General features: G+C 39.7%; 1 protein-coding gene across 2 annotated transcripts in view; it reads right to left on the bottom strand.

Moving 5' to 3' along the window:
* The window catches only part of ror2 (receptor tyrosine kinase-like orphan receptor 2), a 78,092-nt gene that overhangs the window by 10,825 nt on the left and 43,360 nt on the right, over nt 1-23,907 (bottom strand). For both annotated transcript variants that reach the window (XM_053646272.1, XM_053646271.1), the window contains exons 2-4: nt 14,922-15,002; nt 5,818-6,105; nt 4,555-4,585 (exon numbers count right to left, since the gene is read on the bottom strand). In XM_053646272.1, the coding sequence (XP_053502247.1) occupies nt 4,555-4,585; nt 5,818-6,105; nt 14,922-15,002 (400 nt within the window). The remainder of the gene's footprint in view (nt 1-4,554; nt 4,586-5,817; nt 6,106-14,921; nt 15,003-23,907) is intronic.

Here is a 23,907-nt window from a genome sequence, read left to right on the forward strand (position 1 = left end):
TCATGAGTTACATATAGTATCCCTATAATCAGCAAACACACCCACACACGGCTCTTAAGGAGCAGGCTATCAGTGATTCAGAGGAAAGGCACTAGATGGAGGAGCAATGAGACAAACAAAAGCATTCCTGCACAGTGGAATTTACAACATGGCCCTAATCAGTCTGTGTGACCTGAGAGTAAGCACTGGGCCTACTCTGGCATCATGGAAACAACACTTATCTCTCTCTCTCTCTCTCTCTCTCTCTCTCTCTCACACACACACACACACACACACACACACACACACACACCTCCTTGTGCTTCAGTTGTCTTGGTTTGTGCTTCAGTAAGTGTAAGTGTATATACTGAAACCATCAAGCCAATCCCCATTACAGAAGATCTCTATCTCAGAACAGTTATCAAAATGCTGAGGAGCCTCATCGAGTCCTGACACTCATCAGCAAGTCAGAGCAAAGGAAACCTCCACTATGTGCCCACAACACACACCCTAGGACCAGATGAGCCCCTCATAATCCTGGCATACCCGCAGCAAGCCTTTTAGGAAAACATTACACAGGAGACCAACAGAACCAGCAGGCAATGGAAGAAATCTTGTACTACAAAATTCTACCAGTTACACTCTCAGAAATAAAGGTACTAGACTGTACTTTTCTTGTACTTTCACATTTACCTGGAATGATTCCTTAAGGTACATAACTGGATCCTATATAAAGTATGCTATATGCACTTTCCTAGGTAAAAGATCATTTAAAAAACATGCAACAAGGACAATTTGCCACTTTTATTTCTAAGCAAGTATGAGTCAAATTAGTAACTAGAAAGTCTCTCAGACCAAAATTTGTTCTCGGTTTTTAAATACAACTGTGAATGTCAGCATAGTTTTCGCTGAATGTCCCTTCAGACATTATACCCTTTATTTAAAAACTGGAAAAAGATCAATTTGGCCCTCACCCTGTGCTTTCTTTCCTCAGGCCATGGTGACCACCAGCTCCCTGGTTCTCAGGGAAATTCAGCCAAAACTTTGCTCTGAGTGAGAAAGGCTCTTTGTTGCTTATGCAGCACCGACTCCAGCCTCATTCCCTGTACACACAGCATCTATGGAGAGTGCTCCAGGGCTAACACGTTTTAGTCTCACTCTCAGAGCGTTTTATGGCCAAATCAAACAAGAAGTGCAGTGCTGCGGCAAAGCTGGCAGAGGACAAGGAGAGACGGAGTATGGAATAATGTAGGAGGGAGATGAGAGGTGAGAAACTGGGGAACAGTGAGTCCTTTTCCAAAACACAGAGTGTTGGTGCTGGAGCATAATCTAGAAGCAATTTGCTTACAGCACCAAAAAGAACCAGTGACGTCAGGGTTTCAGGGTCATGACAACTAACAACTCTAGCAAAGTTACATCACCACCATTAAAATAAGACATGGACACTAATAAATAAATAAATAAATAAATAAATAAATAAATAAATAAATATTAAAAATAAAAATCATTAAAAGATCACTGCTGGGAAACAAAAATTCACAACAGGTGAAACAGGAGCTTCACTTCTAATGCTAACGTCTCAGACTTTTTTGTGTTGTCAAGTATTGTCTATGAAGATATATTAGGAAGTTTCAGGATTCAACTTCAGGTACTAAAATATGTTCAGATGTAAAATTTGCAAAACTCTCCATGGTTATCATTTCTGTGCTGTGTATTAGGAACTCCCACACTTAATGAGCAAGTTATTCTAACTGCTATTGAAGACAGTGGCAGTGTTCTTGAAGAGTATTACTGGGGGAAAAAGAAACCGTGAATCAGTGGTCTGAGGAGAAACAGCCTTTATGTTGGTGATTATTACAAACTAAATAGGAGCTACATTGCTAATGCTACGGCAGTCTTCTTAATCTTATCTACCTGTGAGCAGCTAGACACTCAATATAAACACTTAACAGCTATTAAAACATGTATCTGTCATCTCATAAATAATCAGTGTGAGCGAAGATTTCTCATACTGTGTGTGCACACAATGATTTGAGTTTGGGTGGTAAAACTTTGGATGTCATGATAAAGGAGCTTTTTTTTTCCTTTCTAAACGTCGCAAACAACTTGTAACAGTCAACTGAAGTTCTCCATTTTAAGGCATATTGTATACTGAATGTTATAAAGTGATGCACCTACCCCACCTGCTACTGCTGTCGGACAAAGAAAGATAAAAGTGGTTCTCTGGACTAAGTGCACTGAGCCTGTGCTAATTGCAAAAGTTGTGTCAACATGTATTACCATTCACGTATGAAGTGATTTGTCAGAGCAATCAAGCCGTGAAGCCTGATCGCTATGACAAATAAACATGTCAGATGTGGATAACACCACAAAATGCGTTGTAGGCTGCTTAATAACTTGCTAAGTAGGTAATGTAGCTGTAGCATCCGTAATCTTGTACAGCTCTGAGGAGAACTGACTGAGGAGTTACAACTTGGCACTAAAATAAAGGGTCTACACTGCTAACATATTGTCCTTTGAGCAACTACATACAGAAATACCAAGTAAGGGCAATAAAAACATCAATTCATTCTCTTATAACAAAATTAGCATAATTATTGTCTACGATCAGGGGCTCCCAACCTTTTTACTTTTAACTGTTTAAAAAAAACCTCACAGGACCCTGCTCAGTCCAGATTTATTTCATGAACAGTTTTTAAATCAATCAATCAATCACTCTATCTATCTATCTAGCTATATACATACATACATACACACATATACACACACATATAGGGGCCACAATTTGATTAAACCCATTCAATCCAAGGGTCCACTAGACTATTGGAGCTCAAAAAATATAATAGCTTTGTTAAAGGTGCATTGTGATAACCCCTGTAAGCAAATAAAAAAAACTTATGCACTTGCTGGCTATGCTAAATGGACCCCTGAGTGTCTCCGGACACCACTTTGAGACCCACTGTTCTGTTACAATGACCATGTTTACATGCACATCAATATTCCAATATTAATCGGAATTTGGCAATATTGTAATTAGTATTGAGTCATGTAAATGGCGCAATCCGATTGCCCGATTCAGATTAAGACAGATTCCCCAAATTTTGATTCCCACCCTTGGAATATGACTGTTTTAATCAGAAAATTATTGCATGCAAACACCTTACTCAGTAAATCCAATGAAAGGAGATATATGCACATGCTCAGTCCGCAAGGAATTGTGGGTGTTAACAGATGCTTAGCTGTAGGCTGGGAATTTAGGAATGGCAACTCAGGCAAACTTGTAACAACCATGTACAGTTGTAAGCAAAATTATTCAACCCCCATTGCAAATCAGGTTTATTGTCAAAATTTACAGACTTTCAGCTGTTTTCAATGAACAGATCAAACAAAAGCAACTGAAATAGTTCAACACAACGAATGCTTCAAGTGGTTTCCCCAAATTCAACTGAAAATGCAACTTCTAATGATTTCTCCAGTTTCAAAATTATTCAAGCCCCTGAATAGAATCCCTCACAATAGCACAAATATGCAAAACAGGTGTTGTCTCAAGCACACCTGATGAAACTAATCAATTTGCAATGCGGGTTGAAGAATTTTGATTGCAACTGTATACAGGAATATTCCGATGCCTGTACATATATAAACATTGTATTTGGCTGCAACCCGAATATACACCTTCAACAGAATTTGATGTGCATGTAAACGTAATCAACACCTGTGTGCTGTGTATAGACACACGGCTTTTGTAGGGTAAAGTATGTTCTTTATAGGAGGTAAAACTTGTAACACTTTCCACCCGTGTTGACATTTTTATGTCATTCATTAGGAAACTGCTACATCTCAAATCGGTGGAAACATGGCACAAGTTCTTAAAAATTTTTTCTCTGGTTCCCTGTACCCGTACCAGCTCCAGTTCCATCACCATGATGATGGAAAAATTACTTCAAAGATCGAGGAGTATGAGGACTTGGGTACACACAGCTCCTGTGAGTCATGAATCTTAGAAAAGAAGAAAAGCGTGATGTCATGACATCTGCTCAGTTACAAAAGTCAAGCTTCCTGTCAGTGACTCTGCTGTGATTTTTACCTTCAAACACATAAGACATAGGGGTAAGAATGATGGCTGGTGTTGCAACTATTTTGCCCTTCACTTAGAGTATCCTGCTCATACTAAATGCACTTTAAGGCATAGAAGAGATAGAAACCACTGCCTGTTCTACTTGTTAAAGATTTGTTTTGGCTTCAGCAGAGATGAACTGTCAGATTGGAATTACATCCAGATGACTGGCTATCACTGACTGGAACTGTGGTGAAACAGTTTTTTAACACGCACTGAGACCAGCAAGCATTTGCCTCTCTTTATCACTCTGGTAATGAGTGAGCACTGTTCTATGACTAATTCACTGCAGGATTCTCTCCTTTCAAATGTAACGCAAGATGATAAAGGCTGCAGGGAATTGTTCTGAAAGAGTGATGTCAAATGTCAGGTAAATAAACCAGGGACGACATAAAAGAGTCTCTCTCTCTCTCTCTCTCACACACACACACACACACACACACACACACACGACTTACGCATCATCTGGACCTCGGGTTGAAGACTGGTCTGTAAAAAAAAAAAAGAGGATTAAGCTCAGCTGTAAAGTGAGTAAAGCCAGGTTTACACTGTACGGTTTCTGGCCCAATTTGGTTGTCACAGACAAAAATCGCACAACCTGGTCTTGAGTTAATACTGAGTCAAGCCCACTTTGAAGAACATTTCTGTTTACATGATTTCACTGATCAGTGACATAAGCATAATACAGTGATTTTCAATTCAAGTAATCATCAACTGCTGTAATTGTCCAATGTAAATCTGGCTTATTTCATTAGATCAAGTACATTAAAGCTACTTCTAAACTCCATAATCATCATTAAACACCGAACACACGTATTAAAGTGACATGTAAGGTCACCTATCTAAACTTGCCTGCTAAAACTACAACCTCCCACTGAGAAGACCATTCTGTCTACACAGGGCTTTCACCAGGAACACACAGTACTCTGATCTGAGCCAGGAAGATGAACTGCTAATGTCTGCACCAGATTTTTCATCTGCTTCAGCCTTTCTACATGATCCCTGCTCTGAAAACAAACTAATGTGTTCAAGAGGTCTGCGCTTGAATTTCGGTGCAGGGAAAATAAAAGCGCTCTTACACCGAGATGACTTTGCATCAAGAGAGGAGGCAGAGCTTCACTCAAAAGCACTCCTAAAGCTGTCAGGAACTTGGTGTAAAATACACACTTCACTTCTAGTAGAGAGTATCCCATATGAATACAATGGAGTTGTTCCCCTCTTAAAGGACTCATTTCAGCCAAAACAGTGGGAAGTTGTTTCCAAAATGGAGTCCTAATAGTGTGACTCAGATTTATACCAGTGCAGTGCTATAAGCCCCGACTGCTCTGATACACATCACTGATTTGGTGCATATGGTTCTTAACAGAGCTGCTTTAGTTCCCAACAGGCTTTTCATATAATAACCTAAATTAAGCGGACAGGAAAGAAAACACTGCCCCTATGATGCTGACATTTAGTTGGAGAGAATATGGTTATTATGACAGTTAATGGTCTTCTCTTCTCAGAAATGCAATGAAGTAAAAGGACATTATACCTGCATAGCAAAATCAGAGAGAGCTTTGTTTTTGGATAGTAACCACAGGCATGTTGTTTGACAGTATGATCATTCACTGCTGTTTTTCTCCAATACAGTTTTTGGATCCATTAAATTAGATACCCACCCTTCAACGTCACTGAAAAAACAACTACATTTAGTATTAGAAACCAAACTGAGCTCTTACCAAGGCGCACATAGAGAACACCGGTGGCTGAGATGACCTTGAGGGTGTTGGAGGCTATGCATTGATAATATCCAGTGTCAGTAGTGTCCAGATCCTGGATGCGGAGTTTTGAGCCAGACTCTGTCTTGCGGATCGAGATGCGGCCCTGCTCCTGCACTACTGGTGCGTCGTTCTTTAACCATCTGATGGTGGGCCATGGGTTACCTGTCACTTTGCAATGCAGCGTAGCCGTCTGACCCTGCATGATAGTCATGTTGTTTGGGGGCTCCACAAATTCCAGGAAGTACCCTGGGGATAAGAGTTGAGGAAAAAAAGGCAAAGATTGGAATTAGTGCAGGTATTTAGAGAATTAAGGAATTTAGTCTAATTACGATACACAGCCCATACAACAACACATGGCCAAACTACAACACAACACATAGCCGAAACCACAACACACTATACAGACTACAACACACGGACCAAAGAACAACACACGGCCCAAACTACAACACATGACACAATATACAACACACTTCCCAGACAACAAGACACTGCTGAAACTATAGTACACCGCCCAAACTACAACATATTTCCCAAACTATAACACCCTGCCCAGAACATATGGTCTAAACTACAATACAAGGTCAACACTGTCAAAACTTACTGCCCAAAGAGCAACACACAACCCTGGCTACAACACACTGCCCAAACTACAATGCATGCCCCAAACTACAACACACATCCCAACCTAAAACACACTACTCAAATGGCAATGCACTCACCCAATGCACTTGAAACATTTGTGAAAGATGTGTCTTTATGTGCACATCTGCATCTCTGTCCTTCACATGCCAGAAATGCAGAAACGCAGACTTAGCAGTTACAGGCCAGTGACCCTGCTTTTGAAGGTCTGATCTTTCACAAAGCACAGAATTCCAGAGAGCGTGATCTGCCACATCTGGATTAAGTAACTGTGGCTTTTTTTCAGCCCATGAAACAAACATACTGTTCTAAGCAGCTCCAGCTTGATAGCTGCAGGGTGAACATGGAGCATCAGGAAAGGTTGTGTTGTTTTTGGCAGATCTGTAACAGGAGATTTATTTTTCATTGTAAGACACACAAATGTCATATTTATCATTAAAGTACTCTGACAACTACAACCATCATGACAATGAAATAGATCGAATATGAAAAATGATTACCCATAGTGACTTGGCAAATTACCTTTTGTGCACTGGTGTGAAATATTCTCGCAATTACTCATTTGTAAATAGGAGTCGTTAATCCTGTTCTAAACCAACAAAGGAAAGTAAGATATGGGGGGGGGGGGGGGTGATGGCATTGAAAGTTACGCATTACAAACACCAATTGACTGAAATCTGTTTTTATTCTTCACATGTGACAGAGACTAACTGTGGTTTAACATGCACAGCCTAGGAATCCAGCAGGTTTCAATTTCAGCCAGCAAGAGTGAGCACAGGTCAGAGCCTCACATAGGAGTGAGAGATGACACATTAGTGCAGAGGTGACGTTAGGGTACGTGACTGGAGGAAGAACAAAAAGTAAGAAAGAAGTTCTTTTCAAACATAAAAACTTTGCTGTATTTTCTACTAAATGTTGGTGGATCATCCCTCACATTTGCCATAAACTGGGTCTAATACATATAATGTATAAGCTTTGTTTTGAATAAATTGGTGGCTTAAAAGATTATACTGAGTGTCCTACGCTAACAACACCAATAATTAAGAAGTAGCTTGGATGGTACAAAGCTCACTACTTTTCAAATCTTTCCAATATCCAGACAATCTGGCACAACTGAATAACTTGCAGGTAAACTGCATCTTTAAAAAGATCATTACCTTAACAGGGAAGGTTCTGGATTCTGATCAGATTATGTGCATTTATTTTTAACAGTTGATTAATATTTTTATTTCAATACCTAATACCAAACTAAAACATCACACAAATTGCAACACACTGTGCCTAAACGACAACACACTGCCCAAACTATGGCACCCAAACTACAACACACTGTCCAAACTACTGCACCCAAACTACAACACACTGCCCAAACTACTGCACCTAAAATACAACACACTGCCCAAACTACTGCACCCAAACAACAACACACTGCCCAAACTACAACACACTGCCCAAACTCCTGCACCTAAACTACAACACACTGTCCAAACTACAACACACTGCCCAAACTACTGCACCCAAACTACAACACGCTGCCCAAACTACTGCACCTAAAATACAACACACTGCCCAAACTGCTGCACCTAAACTACAACAGACTGCCCAAACTACTGCACCTAAACAACATACTGCCCAAACTACTGCACCTAAACTACAACACACTGCCTAAACTACTGCACCTAAACTACAACATACTGCCCAAACTACTGCACCTAAACTACAACACACTGCCCAAACTACCCATAACATGTAGCCCATGTTACATTCCACACTTCCCAAACTACTACAACACACTTTCTAAACTCCAAACAAATTTTTATAAACATTTTTACACTTTAATAGTTTTTTTTTTTTTTAATGGCATGGCTGTTTTCTTTTTTCTCAGCAAATCTAATAAATATACGGTGCAACTGCATGTATGAAAGAGCTTATAAAAAGAGGAGATAAGGGGGAGGACAATATGAATTTTGAAAGCGGGCTGAATGAAGTTAGACTGAGATCAAGATTCAAAGAAAGAGAGAAAAAGAGAGGGAGAACATAAAAAGAGGTAGGGAGGGGGTAAGGCTCTGGTCAGCCTCAGTGCGTGAAGGGTATGACCTCAGATCATGTGAGGAGCCAGACGGAGCTCAAATAAACACTCAGAGACGGGAACACCAGACCTCCATCTTATCACCCAGACATTAGGACCCACTCTGCCAATCAGTGTGTTCTCACCAGCCCCCTGTCCTTCCCAAACCTAACTGAGGTTATGTCTCTGTGGCCCAGTGCTGCCCTTAACCACAAGGCCAAGCACAAGGCCAAGCACAAGGCCAAGCACAAGGCTGACAAGAACAGCAGCCATATATGGAAGTCTTCTGCCTTACCACCAGCTTAGTAAAATCAACACATGCCTGGGTTATATTAAGGCTTGTAACACACCCAGACAATTTATAATCTTTAATTTCATTCATTTAATTTAGATTTCAATGCAAATGTAACTTTACTCTACTGACAATCACACTTTTGACAAAAGACTATAAACAGAAGCTCAAACACAGCAAAGCTTAAATCCTTTAATGGGAAGTTCTACAAAAACGCTACAGAAACCGCTAGTCTTGACAAAAAGAGTGTTGACAAAAAACGCCTCCGGGTAATCCAGAGGATGATATGCATCCGAGGAGAAAGGAGGTAGGAAAGAAAAGATAGGGGTGTGCAGGAGACACTTTAGTAATACACCCTGTCCAAAATAGCACACTGAGCAACAAAGAAAATGCAATAGAGATACAAAAAAAAGGGCGAGTGACACAATGTGCAATGGGCAGGTTCTTACAGGTTCTTAGCAAACTCTCATCAGTGTGGGCACAAATGATTTGCAAGCTGTCTGTTATGGGCACGCTCCTTTAGAGCTCTGATGTGGCTGAGTGATGGACAGTACTGATAACACATTACATGTGGGACTGATACAACAAGCTAGCGGTTTATCTGGAATACTACAGTCATGTTTATGTCCAGTTAAATCCAGGAACCTGGATTACGGGAGATATCTCGCTCAAAGGGCAAGAACAGGGCAGCAAACGTAGCAAAGAAGGACGCACCGTACTTTGCAACTCAGCCAGACTGCCAAGACATAATTTGCTTTCGAATGGTGTAAGGTAAATTAAAAACTTGTGCAGTTAGTAAGCAGGCAAAGGAAAGGGCCACTCAGAGTCTAATTCCAAATGTGGAATAATTTGCTTTGTTTTTTTCCCCCTTCCTATGGGCAACAGGCCTCTTGGATGATGCCCATCTGCTGATTGGAACAAGCACAAATAAAAAGCATCTTTCTAAAGGGTGAGTGGGGACAAGCCACATCCATCTGAGTGCGTTTACCTTTTCTCTTAGTAACAAACAGTATACAATTCTTACATGGTTACATTTAGCTGATAATGATGCTGATTGAATGGTGAATAGTGATTTACAGAATGCACAGCTGCTGCAGTACATGAATAATTTGATTCCTTATGATCTAGCCTGTTCACAGACTTGTACTGTAAATGAGAGCACAAGCTGTCTGCTTTCCCTTGCAAACTGCCTGAAACAGGACAGGGGCAAGCTCTGACATGCTGCATTACAGCTGGAGCATGGCATGATATGTACCCTTAAAAGGTGCCATAGCATTGATCTTCTCTTTGGCAGGAGGGAAAAACTCACTGGAGGTACTGGCAGACCGTTTCAAATGAGTGATGATGTGCTTCCTAGTGGTTGATGTGCACTAGTAACGTAAAAACAGATATAACCCACTGGGTCACATTGAGTCAATAGTCTGATCTCTCTGGGCCAAACAGCCATCAGTTTAGCAGTCAGAGATGAAAAGATTTAGCCCAAACAATAATTACGACACATTTCCTTGTCTAAGAAAAGGAGCAGAAAATCTATTTACTTGAAACACATTTACAATGAACATCCAAGGGCAAAACATATCTTTTCCTAGAACAAGCTCACGTCTCCTTCAGACTAATTCTGAATTCATACCAGATGGATCACATAAAGGCCGCGCATGAGAAAGATAACGGGGTGCCTCAGTTTTATAGTTGTTTTTTTTTTTTAGGAAGTCCTGCATTTGATAATGAGTTAGGAGTAGTTTGAGACCAATAATAATAATTAATTAATTGAATTTGCCTAGCTACCTAGTTAGTTACACATTCCACGCAAATTGATCATTTAGCCTAACAATTAATTTGCTTGAATGATTGTATTTATGTTAATGGACATTAACATTAGAGATGGTACTAGTTACTGAATACATTTAGTTTGTTTGTATATTTCCACTTCTACAATCATGTTGTACATCATCCATGGCACTAGATGGAAAGGATGGGAACCATTTCACCAGCCAGTGAGAACAAGAATCCTTTTAATATAGTGTTAAATCGGATACAGAAGAATTGGGCCAGTTGCAATTACAAAACAACTGTTCAGAATTATTATTATTATTATTATTCAGTTAACAGTGTATATAATGTGATTTTTTTTTTATTTCAATTGATTTATATGTAGTTTACAATTCAATTGTACAAATGAAAAAACAAATGTAAAACAAGTGTAGCATAACACATGGGCTCGAGTTTGAAGCAGCTCTGATGCAGTTAGTGAATACCTAACCATACAACAGTAATTTTGAAAGTGATTGCATCTCTGACCTTATACAAAATTCTTTAAGTGCAATTCACTTTAGAAATGTACCCAAAGTGAATTGCATTTAAAGAATTTTGTATAAGGTCAGAGACATAATCACTTTCAAAATTGCTGTTGTATGGTTAGGTATTCTCTAAATGCAGCTTTCTCTAAAAACAGCTAACCTTAGACTTTCCTTTTAATAAGTATCGTTTAAACTGTATTTTCTTTTATTAGTACAGGAAATGCATTGATTTAATTGTTTGTGGTATATGCATGTTCTGTACAGATGCTATGGATAAATATCAGATTGAATAAGCTTAAATACTGACAAGCTTAAACATTTGTTTAAAACAAACCCAGAATCTGATAATTTAATTTTTTTGTGGGAGAAAACATGAATAAACTGAGTTGGCAAAAACAACCTCATAAGTGGTGAAAGATTTGGCATGATTTTTCAAGCATTTTAAAGAAACCATTCTAACAGTGATACTGCAAATTTGTGTTGTACATGGACAGTTCATTCGCCAAAGGCAGCGCTTTACTTTTATGACCCATTTGAAGAATTCCACCGCAGACAGATTTAACTTCACTTTCACCTCGGTTGCTCCAATGCAAATTACAGTCAACTGAATCAGCACAGGAATGTGCATGGATCACGCAGCCAGGCCACCAGCTACACGAGAGGGTGCTTAAAATGGCTGTACAGCAGGGGCTCGAGGCAGCTTCAGACCTGACGCAATGGAAACTCTGCTAACGGTGCCCACCACCACAAAGGAGCACTCAAACATGATGTCACTACCAAGTTTAATTAAAGTTTCCTAGCCCACTGTTCAAATCACAGTCTGTTTATTTTGTTATTTTGCTATCTACTTTTGCTATTTCACCCCAACCTTCTGTCAAATCCCTGTATATTTCTTCCCTATTTAAACCTATTCAGAGTGCTCTCTGCTGTGTCCAGGCCAGAGGAGCTGGCAGACTGGTCAGCGCTAGTTTGCTTACTTGTGGCTGGCCATGACTGAGGTGCTAAACAATGTAGGTAGTACTGACGAGCCACTATAGCCCTCCCTGAAATCAACCACTACAGCAACTAAAGGCCCTCTGACATTGACTTGCTTACTGAACTCTAATGCAAGACCAGTTGCTTTAAAGTTCATCCCAAGTAGCAATGGTAAAGCAATCACAGATTGGCATACTCTCTCTCCCATGACAATCAGAGCGACACTAGCTAATCGTGGGTGTCTGTGGGCTCAGGTACACGGAAGAAGACACATGGCCCTTTCTTCCAGATGTGTTACACTGCCCTGTGATGCAGCATGAGCAGCAGTTTAAAAAGATGCCGTGGCTTCATGTGTCTCGGAGGAAGACACTTCATCCTCTCTGCTTTGTAGATATCTTATAACAGGGGAGAGCCAACTAGTTGGTGGGAATTGGGATATGACCAAATTTGGAGAAAATGGGGTAAAAAGAAAAAACAAGTCAAACAGGGGATGCCTCAGTTTAGTTCTTGCTACTAAATTATATGGCAGAAAGAACCTTAAAATATACTTCAAGCAGGAAGAAAGCTATTGAATTAAAACTGTTTCAGACTTTGACCTTACTGTGACCCCGTTTCAATCACTTACGAAATCTAATCAATTCATCTGTTGGTTACAGTGATAAATCCATACAATCCTACAAACATTCAGCCACTCGTTCTTGAGATACACGAACGAGAATCTTGGACGGATGGACAACCTGAAAATATAATGAAAAAAAACCCACAAATATTTAAACATTACTAACATCGAGGCATTGAAATAAAATACATTTTCAGCTTCTAAGAATCTGCATGCCTAAAAAGGGGCATGATTTAGGAGCAAGAATTTTATTCATCATCAATACTGGTCAAAAGCCAAATTCTCTGGATGGAGTCCCATCTCTGGGATGTCAGAAAGGAGCTCACTGATTCTGAACTTCCGAAAGGAATAAATCAGAATGACATGACTCCTTCCTCTTTGAGGTAATGCCACCTCTTCCATCAGGCCAACACATATTCAGCTGTGTAAATGGCCATCCAGAGTATGTAATGAAAATTAACAGCATGGCCAAAACTGTCAAGGAGATACATTTAACAAGTCCAGAGGTCTGCCTGAGCATCAATGAATCAGACCCACGCAATATGAAGTGATGACAGATGAGCACTTGCTCAGTAAAGCAACAAACTTGATTATTATTACATGGTTTCATTAGTAATCAGTTGGCTTTGAAATGCATCACTGTTTTCACTTCTGACCTTACTCCTTTGTGTCTGACTTTTTCTTTCCCTCTCACTTTGGCTACAGCATGCAAAAATGCTAATAAAGTGAAATTTAAACACACTCCAGAGTATCAAATTTGCCTTCACGGACTCAAAATGAAAAATTCCAAACACAACCCAGATCTCAAACAGCCCTTAGCAAGGGTCAAACCTCATGTTAATAGCTTTACATTTTACTTCACACTGCCATTTGTTATAAAAGTATGCTTTTGAAACACGTTCCTCATCACTTTGTCTTGTGCTCATTTTCAAAAACCGTTGCTGATTATGTTAATTTCCAGACCCTTCACATCATGGCCAACACAAATATAATAATTCTTCACGGTGCAACATTCCCTTTTCTTCAGCTGCTCTTAAACGACCCTGGCAGGACCAAGTGGTGAATTTTCCTTTCTACATGATTTATGTGGGTCGAAGGCTTGAGTAAAGGCGCATGCCCCTGCACCACGAAGCCATACATCAAGATCCAAATCTTCACAAGGAGCTTTCCTACACAGTCTGACATGCATGCGATGAAACAGAGCATTGTAAATGCTCCTAAAGTCATTATTTCCTTTCAGAATGAGGTCTGAGGGGCTGTTAACCGTCACTGCTTTTAAGGAGGGCCAGACGTCATGTTTTACCTTCAGGTCCAGGATACTGGTATGCACAGAAATAAGTCAAGAAGGGTGGAAGAGTGACACGCATGACCTAATGCTTAATTTAAGGTTAATGACTTCCGTGTCTCGTAATCATGAAGAACTAGCCAAGCGTGTCATGAGCCGGAACATTACATGAGAGGATTCGTAGTGTTTGAGAATCAGGGTTTGCAACTGTCAGTATGCACTGAAGAGAGAGAACAGAGATCAGGAAGTACATAGGAAAAAAACAAAAAAAACACCACCAGCAAAGCTTACAGATTAGGCCAAGTATTTTACAAGAGATTTTCATCTGTAACAGCAAAATCAGGCTGAAAATCGCAGTGTCAACGTCCTTATATTCACTTATTAACAGTACAGTTTTTTCTACGGATGCTCTCTCTACCAAGTCTGTTTTTCCTCAATTGCTCATTGAACTGTGAGCTGATTGGTTGGGTAATAAATAAAAAGCTTGATATGACTCTCCTTTTTTCCTGAAAAGTTGAACTTTATTTAACTTTTGAAAGTTCCCACAGGATTACCTCTAAAAAGTGTGTTAGCAGCTAAGGAAAAATGCCCAGTGTGAAAGCACACAAAAACTAAAGAAGGACCACGACTGAGGAAACACCAAAGGCTTTAGTCTTTATCTTGGAAGCCTGAGGTGATGACCAAGCACAGCGAACCCCTAAGTAAACAATTAGACTCTAATGTATATAAAAGCAAACTCACACCAGACAATTAGCCTATTGATGGTAAACAGATGAGTACTAATTTAAAAGCCAGCATATACCTTAAGGTGATGTGACCTAAACAGCCCATGTTTTAAAATGTAAAGAGGTTATGTAGAGGAGTTCAGAGTTAAGTTAGTGTACCTTCGACTGTTGGCAAGCCTCCGCTCTGGGCTTCAGCCAATGGCTCCATCTCTCCAGACTCTGACAGGTTCACGTTGGCTGCTGCAGAAAACACCGCGACAGAAAGAGTTAGTGGATTCTCACTGACATGATCTTGGATGCAAGGGGGATTATGTGTTTACAAGTTATTTGGAAGTGTTGAAAGATTTATTGATTAAAAATCCCTTCATGTTTGCCTAATCTGAAACTAATGTTCTATGTTTTGTCAGCAGGTTCGATAAAATGGAAAGAAATTCCCTGCCTTTTCACCTCAATTCTGCCATTTTAACAGCAGATAGACATGCTTAATGCAATGTCACTCAGCAAGAAAAAACACGAGCTGTCCGTTTACAGCACTTAAGCGATATCCCAGCACAGGATGCGCCAGCACTATTTCTACATGCTGTTGAAATAAATTTAAGTGCTAGGAACCCTATAAAGATTCAATAACTAGAACAGCAAATCATAGAACATGTTTAGCTGCAAAAGAGAAACAAAAATTTCACGGTGAAATCCGAACAAGCATTACATGGGTTACATGTGTTTAAATACATATAATACATATGTTTAGCAATAAAATATCCAATCACTGTGAAGCTAATGAGAGTGAACATTGCCAACGTTTGGGATTTAGTAACAGATGAGTTCATCCCTGCAATGGTGCCCAAAGGAATGCTCAATTAATCACAAAACATAGCATGGGAGATTAGAGCGCCTCTGATGTAATTCAAAACACCCGCAAATATAAAACAGAAACGAGAGATAAAAGCACTGATGGCTCTGACACTCCAAAGAGGAATGAGGCTCTCTGTCCAAAAACAGCAAGCACCTGAAAAAGACTAAGCAGTGTGAAAGGCCACATCTAACACAATGAATACTAGCTGATCTGAGGTTTGAGAAGATTTTCATACTCAAATAATCACCGAGTAATTACAATCTTGTTTAACTGAAGGATGACTTCCTTCTGGAAATAAATAACATGTAAGGACTATCATATTTGTACAACGCAGGGAGTTATTTTGTGCCGAGGGGTTAAAAGTCCTAATAACATGTTATTTCTGAAAACACTCAACCCTCAGCCTTTCTTGTTCCCTCTCGTCTGATACAGCGAGACATCAAAACGGGTCGACGCTCAGAAGGCAAGATTTACACAACTGTTATTCTTCGTTCTGCTAATCTTTACGACAGCCTCGTATAGAAGTGCTTTTGGAGTCTGTGAACAGGAAACCACATTTGGCATGCAGCAAGCAGCTGGTCCATGCTGAAATAGCCCGCACAATTACACAGCACTCTATTAGCATGGAGTGTTCAAGAATGTACTGCTGCTCTGACTATTAGCATTAACGAACAAAGGGCAATGAAGTCTAATCAGGAGTGTCTCGTCTAATCCAGCACTCGGTGGTTGTAGAACAGACTGCGACATGCTGGACAATGATGATTTAATAACATCTGCTGCACTTACAAGAGCTGTGGACAGTTATTCTGTAAACAAAGGGGAATTTAAGGTATCTTTAGAATATATGTTTGTGCATTTTCTTAACTTAATCATCAGTTTTGTTTTGTTTTTTGACAATTTAGTGTGGTGAATTGACCCTTGGCTTTCAAAATCCCTTTAGGTTCTACTCTTTCATAGTAGTGTGATTATTACAGCTGTGTGACCGGAACAAATCACACACATTCATTTATTATAAAAATCATTCAAATGCACTTTTTACATACATTTTACACACAGTACAAACAGCCAACCTGAAACTTATTGAAAAAGTTTCATTAGTAATGATCTTGGACAGTTGCCTTAAGAGCATCATGTGTAACCTCAAAACCCACATAGAATATACACTCACAAAAAAAGGGGGGGTAATAAACTGAACCTTTCCTTTTTTCTGGGTAAGCACCCTTTATCTTCCGAACCTTTATCTATCTTTCACCTGGGAATGTAGATATAGTGTACCTTTAGAAAGATTTAAGGTACGAAAATGGGTCGTAATTTCCTTTTTGAGTAAAGATTTGAAAAGTAAAATAGGTTTAAAAAAAAAAAAAAAAACAACACATACTAAATGTACAATAAGTGTATGCTTGAGGGTACCACTCCAGGAACATAGAAAAGTACAGTTCAGTACCCTTTTTTATGAAAGTGTATACGTTTTTCAATGCAAAAATCAGATCTGGGCCAATGGGAATAACAGATATAAAAAGAAAACATAGAATGTTTCTTTTCCATCAAGCACAATTGAATGATATGCTGAAAACCAAGGGAGATTTAATGAGACCATTATGTTGACTGACAAAACAGGACCTTTTGCGGCTTGTGATTAGCTGAGCAGATCTTGCTAATAAAATCAGACTACAAACAGTTAGGAATGTTATTGCTGGGTGGAGAATTCAGCCTACCAGGGTGTTTGAACTGAACCATTACAAATGTTTATGTCTGTAGGGATGCACAGAGAGAGGATGCAACTTATCCACACGTTGTGAGGTAGACGGATAAGTAACGACTTCACACGAAGCCAAAGAAAGCCGAAAATAAGTAGTTCCCACATTGTTTAGGTCACACAATGGGAAATGTACTGGGAAACAGTGTTGGATTTAGAGGCAGTCTTCAGTGTGAACTTAAACCAAGGAACATGAAATGACATTTCTCCATATCAAAACCAATACAAGAAAGAGATATAACAACATTTAATTCAGCACATCTGGAATTTGAACAAGCTTCTAAGCTCTGAACACGCAGAAAACATTTTGCAGCTCCCTCAAGGAGAAAAAAAAAAGGAGAGAATGTGCAGGCTAACCTTGGCATGTTGCTCTGCGGTGTCCTGAGGGAGTGAGCTAAGATGAATGAGTAACTCTGTTATTTGGCTGGGAACCAAAGCGATTTAAGCTCACACGGGTTGACAAATGAAGACAGAGCTGTTAATTGTTTGAGTGCTAACATCAGCTCCATTGCTCTCTGTCAGCTCGTTCAAAATTAGCTCCTCTGTCACGTGGCTTTGAGCTAACAAATGTTTGAAAGTGTGAAGAATTGTTTCTTCAAACATGGTTCTTAGAGTAGAGCATTTAATAAATAAACAAACAAACAAACAAACAAACAAACAGTCGTCACACACACACACACACACACACACGACTCTGGAACTGTAACATTACTACAAATATCTGAAAATGAAATCTTTTATTTCTAAAAGTCTACTTATCACCACAGAGCTTTATCTGCATTATATAAAACTTCAACTCTCATGCCAGGCTTGAAGCTGTGTCTAGAGTGTGAAAATGCAGATGTATATAATCCACATATTTTTCTGTTAAAAGCACTGGTATACATTTGATGAAATCTTATTTACCTGCCCCTAATGGATTGAAACAAAACTCTGAAATATCTTTTAAGATGAGATACCTCAGACGTAGTCTATTTCTCACTCCAAAGCTCATTGTGTCAGCACATGAAATCGGCTTATGGAAGCGTTCCTATATTAAAAAAAAAATCCAGGGAGTAACTGTAGTCTACTAAAGTAATAATTGTGGATGTATTAATAGTAGTTTAGTTAGTTAAGCGTACATAAATTTTCTAGAGAAACAATACATTACGGAGAAAAGTCCATCAGCAGTGTAAGTGAACTTCTAAATCTGTAGGAGATAAAACCTGATTTATTTCAAATGGCCGATGATGTAATACCATGGACATTCATTCCATGGTGTTCAAAAGTGTAGATAAGCTCTTTTTTATAATTTTTTTCCACTCAAATTGCTCCAATAACAACTAGCAATGCAAACCCAGATGTCATTAATGTTATGTCCATTGCTGCAAATGTGTCTTGGTACTGGAAAGAAGAAATCCTTCATGCTGATTGGATGAATTTTCTTGACAAAAATCAGATCAGTCTCATCTTATTTTCTGCAATGTACATCTGAAAGAGTTTCTGGTATACGATATATCCATATATAAGCCAATCAGAATGCAAGCTTTAGGATTCTGAATCTTGGGACCAGCAAAGTGTACAAAAGGTATCAGACACTCCGCATCTGAGGCTAAGACTATACGGAACTCTAAATGGTCTTACGCATTACTTGCAAATGTAATGTGCAACTTTCCTTGTACTAATCATTCCTACAGCCCAATAAATACAGCTTATGTAAAAACCAAATACCCATCATCAACCAAAATGCCTATAATCAACAATAACAGCAAAGGCGAATTTCACTCTGTTTTGCTCCACCTCTGTAAAAGCAGACGTGAGCTTGGGGTGCCTATATAGTAGAAAGGAGGGTGGACAAAAAACAAAAGGGCCAGTGTGAAGGCCTCGGTCAAGAGGCTGATCTGATTATTTTGGCTCAGCATGCCTGCGAGTACTCGGGGCCCTGAATCGTCGCCTTTCACAGCCCATTCTCCTTTTTCAGTATACGCTGTGCCTGGCAACCGTCGTCCGGCAGGCCACTCTCGAATGCTCGTAAAGAGGTGACTGCAAACAGCACAGAGGCTGAACACCATCCACCCCCACCCCCTTTCCCAAAATCCCTCTTGGGAATGGCCAGGCTCCAGAATGAGGAAAGGGGAGGCAGGGGTGCACTCTTGGCCAGGTTGAAAATGCAGGAGCTTGTTAACACTCTATTTTGCCCTCCAGAGAGTCGTTCTGTCATGAGATGAGTGCCAGAGTCATAAAATAAAACGAGGGAAATGCGAAATAAAGGGCAGTCACTTTAGGGTAGCTGGCTGTTTTCTGGGGGGGAAGGAAAAAAAAAAAAAGTCATGCAGAGCAGTGGTAGCTTCCTGTTGAGCAAATATCCAAAACTGTCATCTTTTTCTCTTTTCTACAGATGGATTAGCTCTGAGCTATTGCAAATTTTGCCAGGAACTATTCTCCTTGCCAAACAGCAAAGAAATACGCAACATGCACTGGTAAGGATAACCTGGAATCAAGCGGAAACTCAAATAAAGCACGTTTGGAGGACAGAAGGAACCCTCCAAGGTGTAGTATGTCTGTATATGCTCTTAGCCCAGAGTGACACTCATGAAAAACAGCTCCTGGAGGTGCCTGATATCCGCTGGCCCACATATCCTATGACCTGGAAGAGGAACGCTGGGAAGTACCTGCACACCAGAGTCCATTTCCTTTCAGGCTTATAAGTCAGGCCAAAAAGAAATAAGAACCCGGTCAATGAGTCTCTCATGACCCCTTCATTGGAATCAACTAACATTCAGGTCTCGAAGGCCAGCCTTGAGGTTTTACTGCATGTTAGGGAGGATGCGGCATTTAGATGGCTGTATGCCAAGTGCACAGTAGTACATCAGTAGTACGTTAGTGGCGCATTACAATTATCGCCATTCCATCCCAAACCATTATTCTTTTCCTGGTAAACACTGCAGAAAAAGGGGGAAAAAATCTGATGACCACATCCTCTGTGGCCTTCTGGAGCCTGGCATTAAACCAGCCTACTAATTGGAAATGGCTTTTCACCAAGAGTGCAATGTCACGCTGAACTCCCAACCTCTCACTTTATTTACTAAGGTTTAAATTACACACTTAATTTGCCACCATATAAGAACCTTGTAATGACTGAGGTGATGTAATTTCATGCCAGCTTTTAAAGTCTGTTATTCTTGGGACACTCTGTTGACAAAATACCAGTGTACATCCCCAAGAGACAGAGGCAACAAGGCTCAAGTGCATAGTTGTAGTTTCTGGCTGAAGGAAGAAATGGTATCACCACAAAACCTTTATTGTTCAACCAAAAGGGTACCAATGAGGCTCATAGAAGTTTTCATCACTGTGTAATAACTATAGTATATCCATCTCCTTTAGGAAAAGCCAAAACCTTAGCCTGAGCTGCAAACATTTGATAATGGCTTAAATGTGATACAGCCAACTGTATCAAATGGCAAAAGTTGACACCTGGCAAAAGCGTTCTCTAACGAAGCCTTCTTTTGCCATTATCACTAATACTTACAGGTGCTGGAATTCCAGGAAACATGACTGTACAGCAATTATCCACCACATCAAGGAGCACATCATAAGTCCAAACAAACCGAACCACGGTGGGAAACCAAGGCTCTAGATAAAGTTTAGCACTCAAGATTCTTTGATGAGGGATGAGGAGAGATCATAAGAGAGTATTCAGAAGAACATGATCTACTGCAAAAAAGTGTAATGAGGCCAAAAGAAAGAAATGAAGAGTAAATTTGTGAGCTGCTTTTCCAAGATGGATGAATCATGCTTACTGTGAAGGGCATAAAGTTGGAAATCAGATTAGCTGAATTAGCTACATTTCTCCAAGAAATGTAATGGGATCATTAATGTTATTCCCAGTCCCGGGCACTGTAAGTTTACACTTTTTGGGATCTAGATCATTGCCATAAACTTTGAAACCCAGGCTCTTCCTAGTCATGCTAAATCATTCATGCAAGTAAAACAAAAAGGTATAGTTCGCTAACTAGCTACCAAACTAGCCACCACAGATTCTGGAAGGTAGGGTTTCCACACATATGAGCATGCATTGAATGTGTTTTTTTAATAATAATTTTGTTGTTCTTCTTGCTACTACCAGACCAAAATCTACCCAATGCATCTTTAGCAAAGTCTTGCCTAAATGACTCAAGTTCTGTAGCCTAGTTTTAAGCTCAGGTTTGGCCAGGTGTTTAGAAATATACCACAGAATGGACAGTGACAGGAAATAATTCTTGGTGTTGTAGACATTTTTTATGAGTTTATAAGGTTTTGGTGTGTTTCCATCCTTGTTCTTCAACTTTAATGGAATTCTGAGATGCTAGCTACAGCCTTCAGGTTAAGACCCTGTAAACCAGGACCCTCATGAAAACCCTTTCTGTTTGCATAGCCAAAGGGTCTCAATGACAATAAACGAACAGGTATTTGTTCACTGCTATTGGAATGGCTAATGTGGTAACAGTGAGGAGCAAAGCTGATGTCATTTTAATAGTGACATCTCTGTCACTGTTGCACGTGTAACCAGAAAAAAACCCTCAAAGAGAGGCAGTGACTGTTCAGAGTAGTAGTTGAACTCTTGTCACTGAAGGAGGTCCGGAAGTGTACAACATGTAACACTGTGGACAGCTTTCTAAAAATACAGCAAGAAAGACACATACAGAGGGAGAAGGAAAGAGAGACCTAAGAAGAATATGAGAGAGGGGGAGAGGGAGGGAGAGAGAGAGGGAGAGCGCAAGGGAGAGATGGTCTGATTCTACTAAAACTGTGTGCTTTTTTTTTTTATAACCAGGCTGTAATTACATGGCAGCACTCTAGCTCAGTCCTCAGATCCTCTGCACAAATTATGGGATAATAACAGCTCTTCGAACTCTCTCCACAGACATAAACTGCACTCCGTACAACTCGCCAAGCTCTGTGTATTGACAGGAATTCTGGTAGTCATAACAAGGCCGCTAAATATAAAAGTGAACAAAATGGAGGCTGCAATATCAGGTACATGTGTGCTACCAGCCCCCTATACCTTATACTGTAATTAGGCTGGCTGCGTGCTGTGCCAGCAGAGCTATAGATTCAACCACATTCTGCTCAAACTCATGGCATAAATCAGATCACATATCACTCGTTGAGCACCAAGAAAAACAGAGGCCAGTAATTCCTACCCCAAAGAATTATTGGGGTTTCATGGCACTGAATATTTTATGTCAAAAGTACCGAATGTAAGTCAACTGCAGTACACACACACGCGCACACATGCACACACACTTCCTCAGTAAATGAGAGGAAAATTTGTTACACACAAGCCAACTCACACCTACCACTGCTGAAGTTTATTAATAAGAACCACTCAAGTAATTTCAACTAATTGGCTTATTATGCTTCTGGCTTATTATTCTCCTACATGTGTCACACCCAGCAATTAAACTGTGTTCAAGAATTTATTGGTATCCATCAAAAACAACCCAAAAAAAAACAAAAAACCCACCATTCATTTAAAGAATAACACTTCGTTGCTGTGCAGCATGTACCAACACATGCTGATGCAAGAAAATTCAACACTGTCATCCATTAAAAAAGTTTACCAGTGTTGAACTTTTCACGAAACGTATGCTGAAATGTCCATGAGTCACCCGTGCAACCCTAATTGGAAAGACCAGTTGATATTGATCCAAACGTCAATATTCCAGTTTCAGTGAGCTTGTGGCCATCGTTGCATCAGATACCTATTCTTCGCTGACAGGAATGGAACCCAATGTGGTCTTCTGCTGTTGTCACTCATCTGCCTCAAGGTTCAATGTGTTGTAACATTCTGAGATGCTTTTTTGCTCACCAAGGTTGTAAAGAGTGGTTCATATACCATAGGCTTCTTGTCTACCATAGTCTTCATTCACAAAGCATTTCCTCCCACCAAACTACCAATCACTGGATGTTTTTTTGTTTTCCACACTGTCTAAACACTAGAGACTGTTGGGCATGAAGATCCCAGGAGATCAGCAGATTCTGAAATACTCAAACCAACCCATCTGGCACCAACAAATATGCCACAGTCAAAGTCACTGAGATCACATTTTTTCCCTCATTCCGATGTCTGATGTGAACATTAACTGAGCCGCTTGACCTGAATATGCATGATTTTATGCACTGTGCTGCTAACACATAATTGGCTAATTAGATCAATTTCATGAATGAGCAGGTGTACAAGTCCTAATAAAGTGGCCAGTGAGTATATTTTTGCTTTTGAAAAAAAGAGGAAAAAACTAAAAGTCACTGGATAAGTGCCTCCAAAGTACCAAAACCCTATAAGTTTTTATTTTTTTGGTGTTATCAACATTTATACAAAACTCACTTTTTTCAACTCATCTGCAAACTTGCATCTGAGGCTCTAAAGCAGAGGTCAGGAATTATTATTATTATTATTATTTTCATTTTTACACGCTTCTTCTTCTTACCATCAGTTATTATCTTTACTATTATTGCATAATTATCAAAAGTGGTAATGTAATAAATGCCATTTCACATTTTGCTTCCGCTTGATC

The sequence above is a fragment of the Ictalurus furcatus genome, chromosome 16 (assembly GCF_023375685.1).
Source record: "Ictalurus furcatus strain D&B chromosome 16, Billie_1.0, whole genome shotgun sequence".
NCBI lineage: Eukaryota > Metazoa > Chordata > Actinopteri > Siluriformes > Ictaluridae > Ictalurus > Ictalurus furcatus.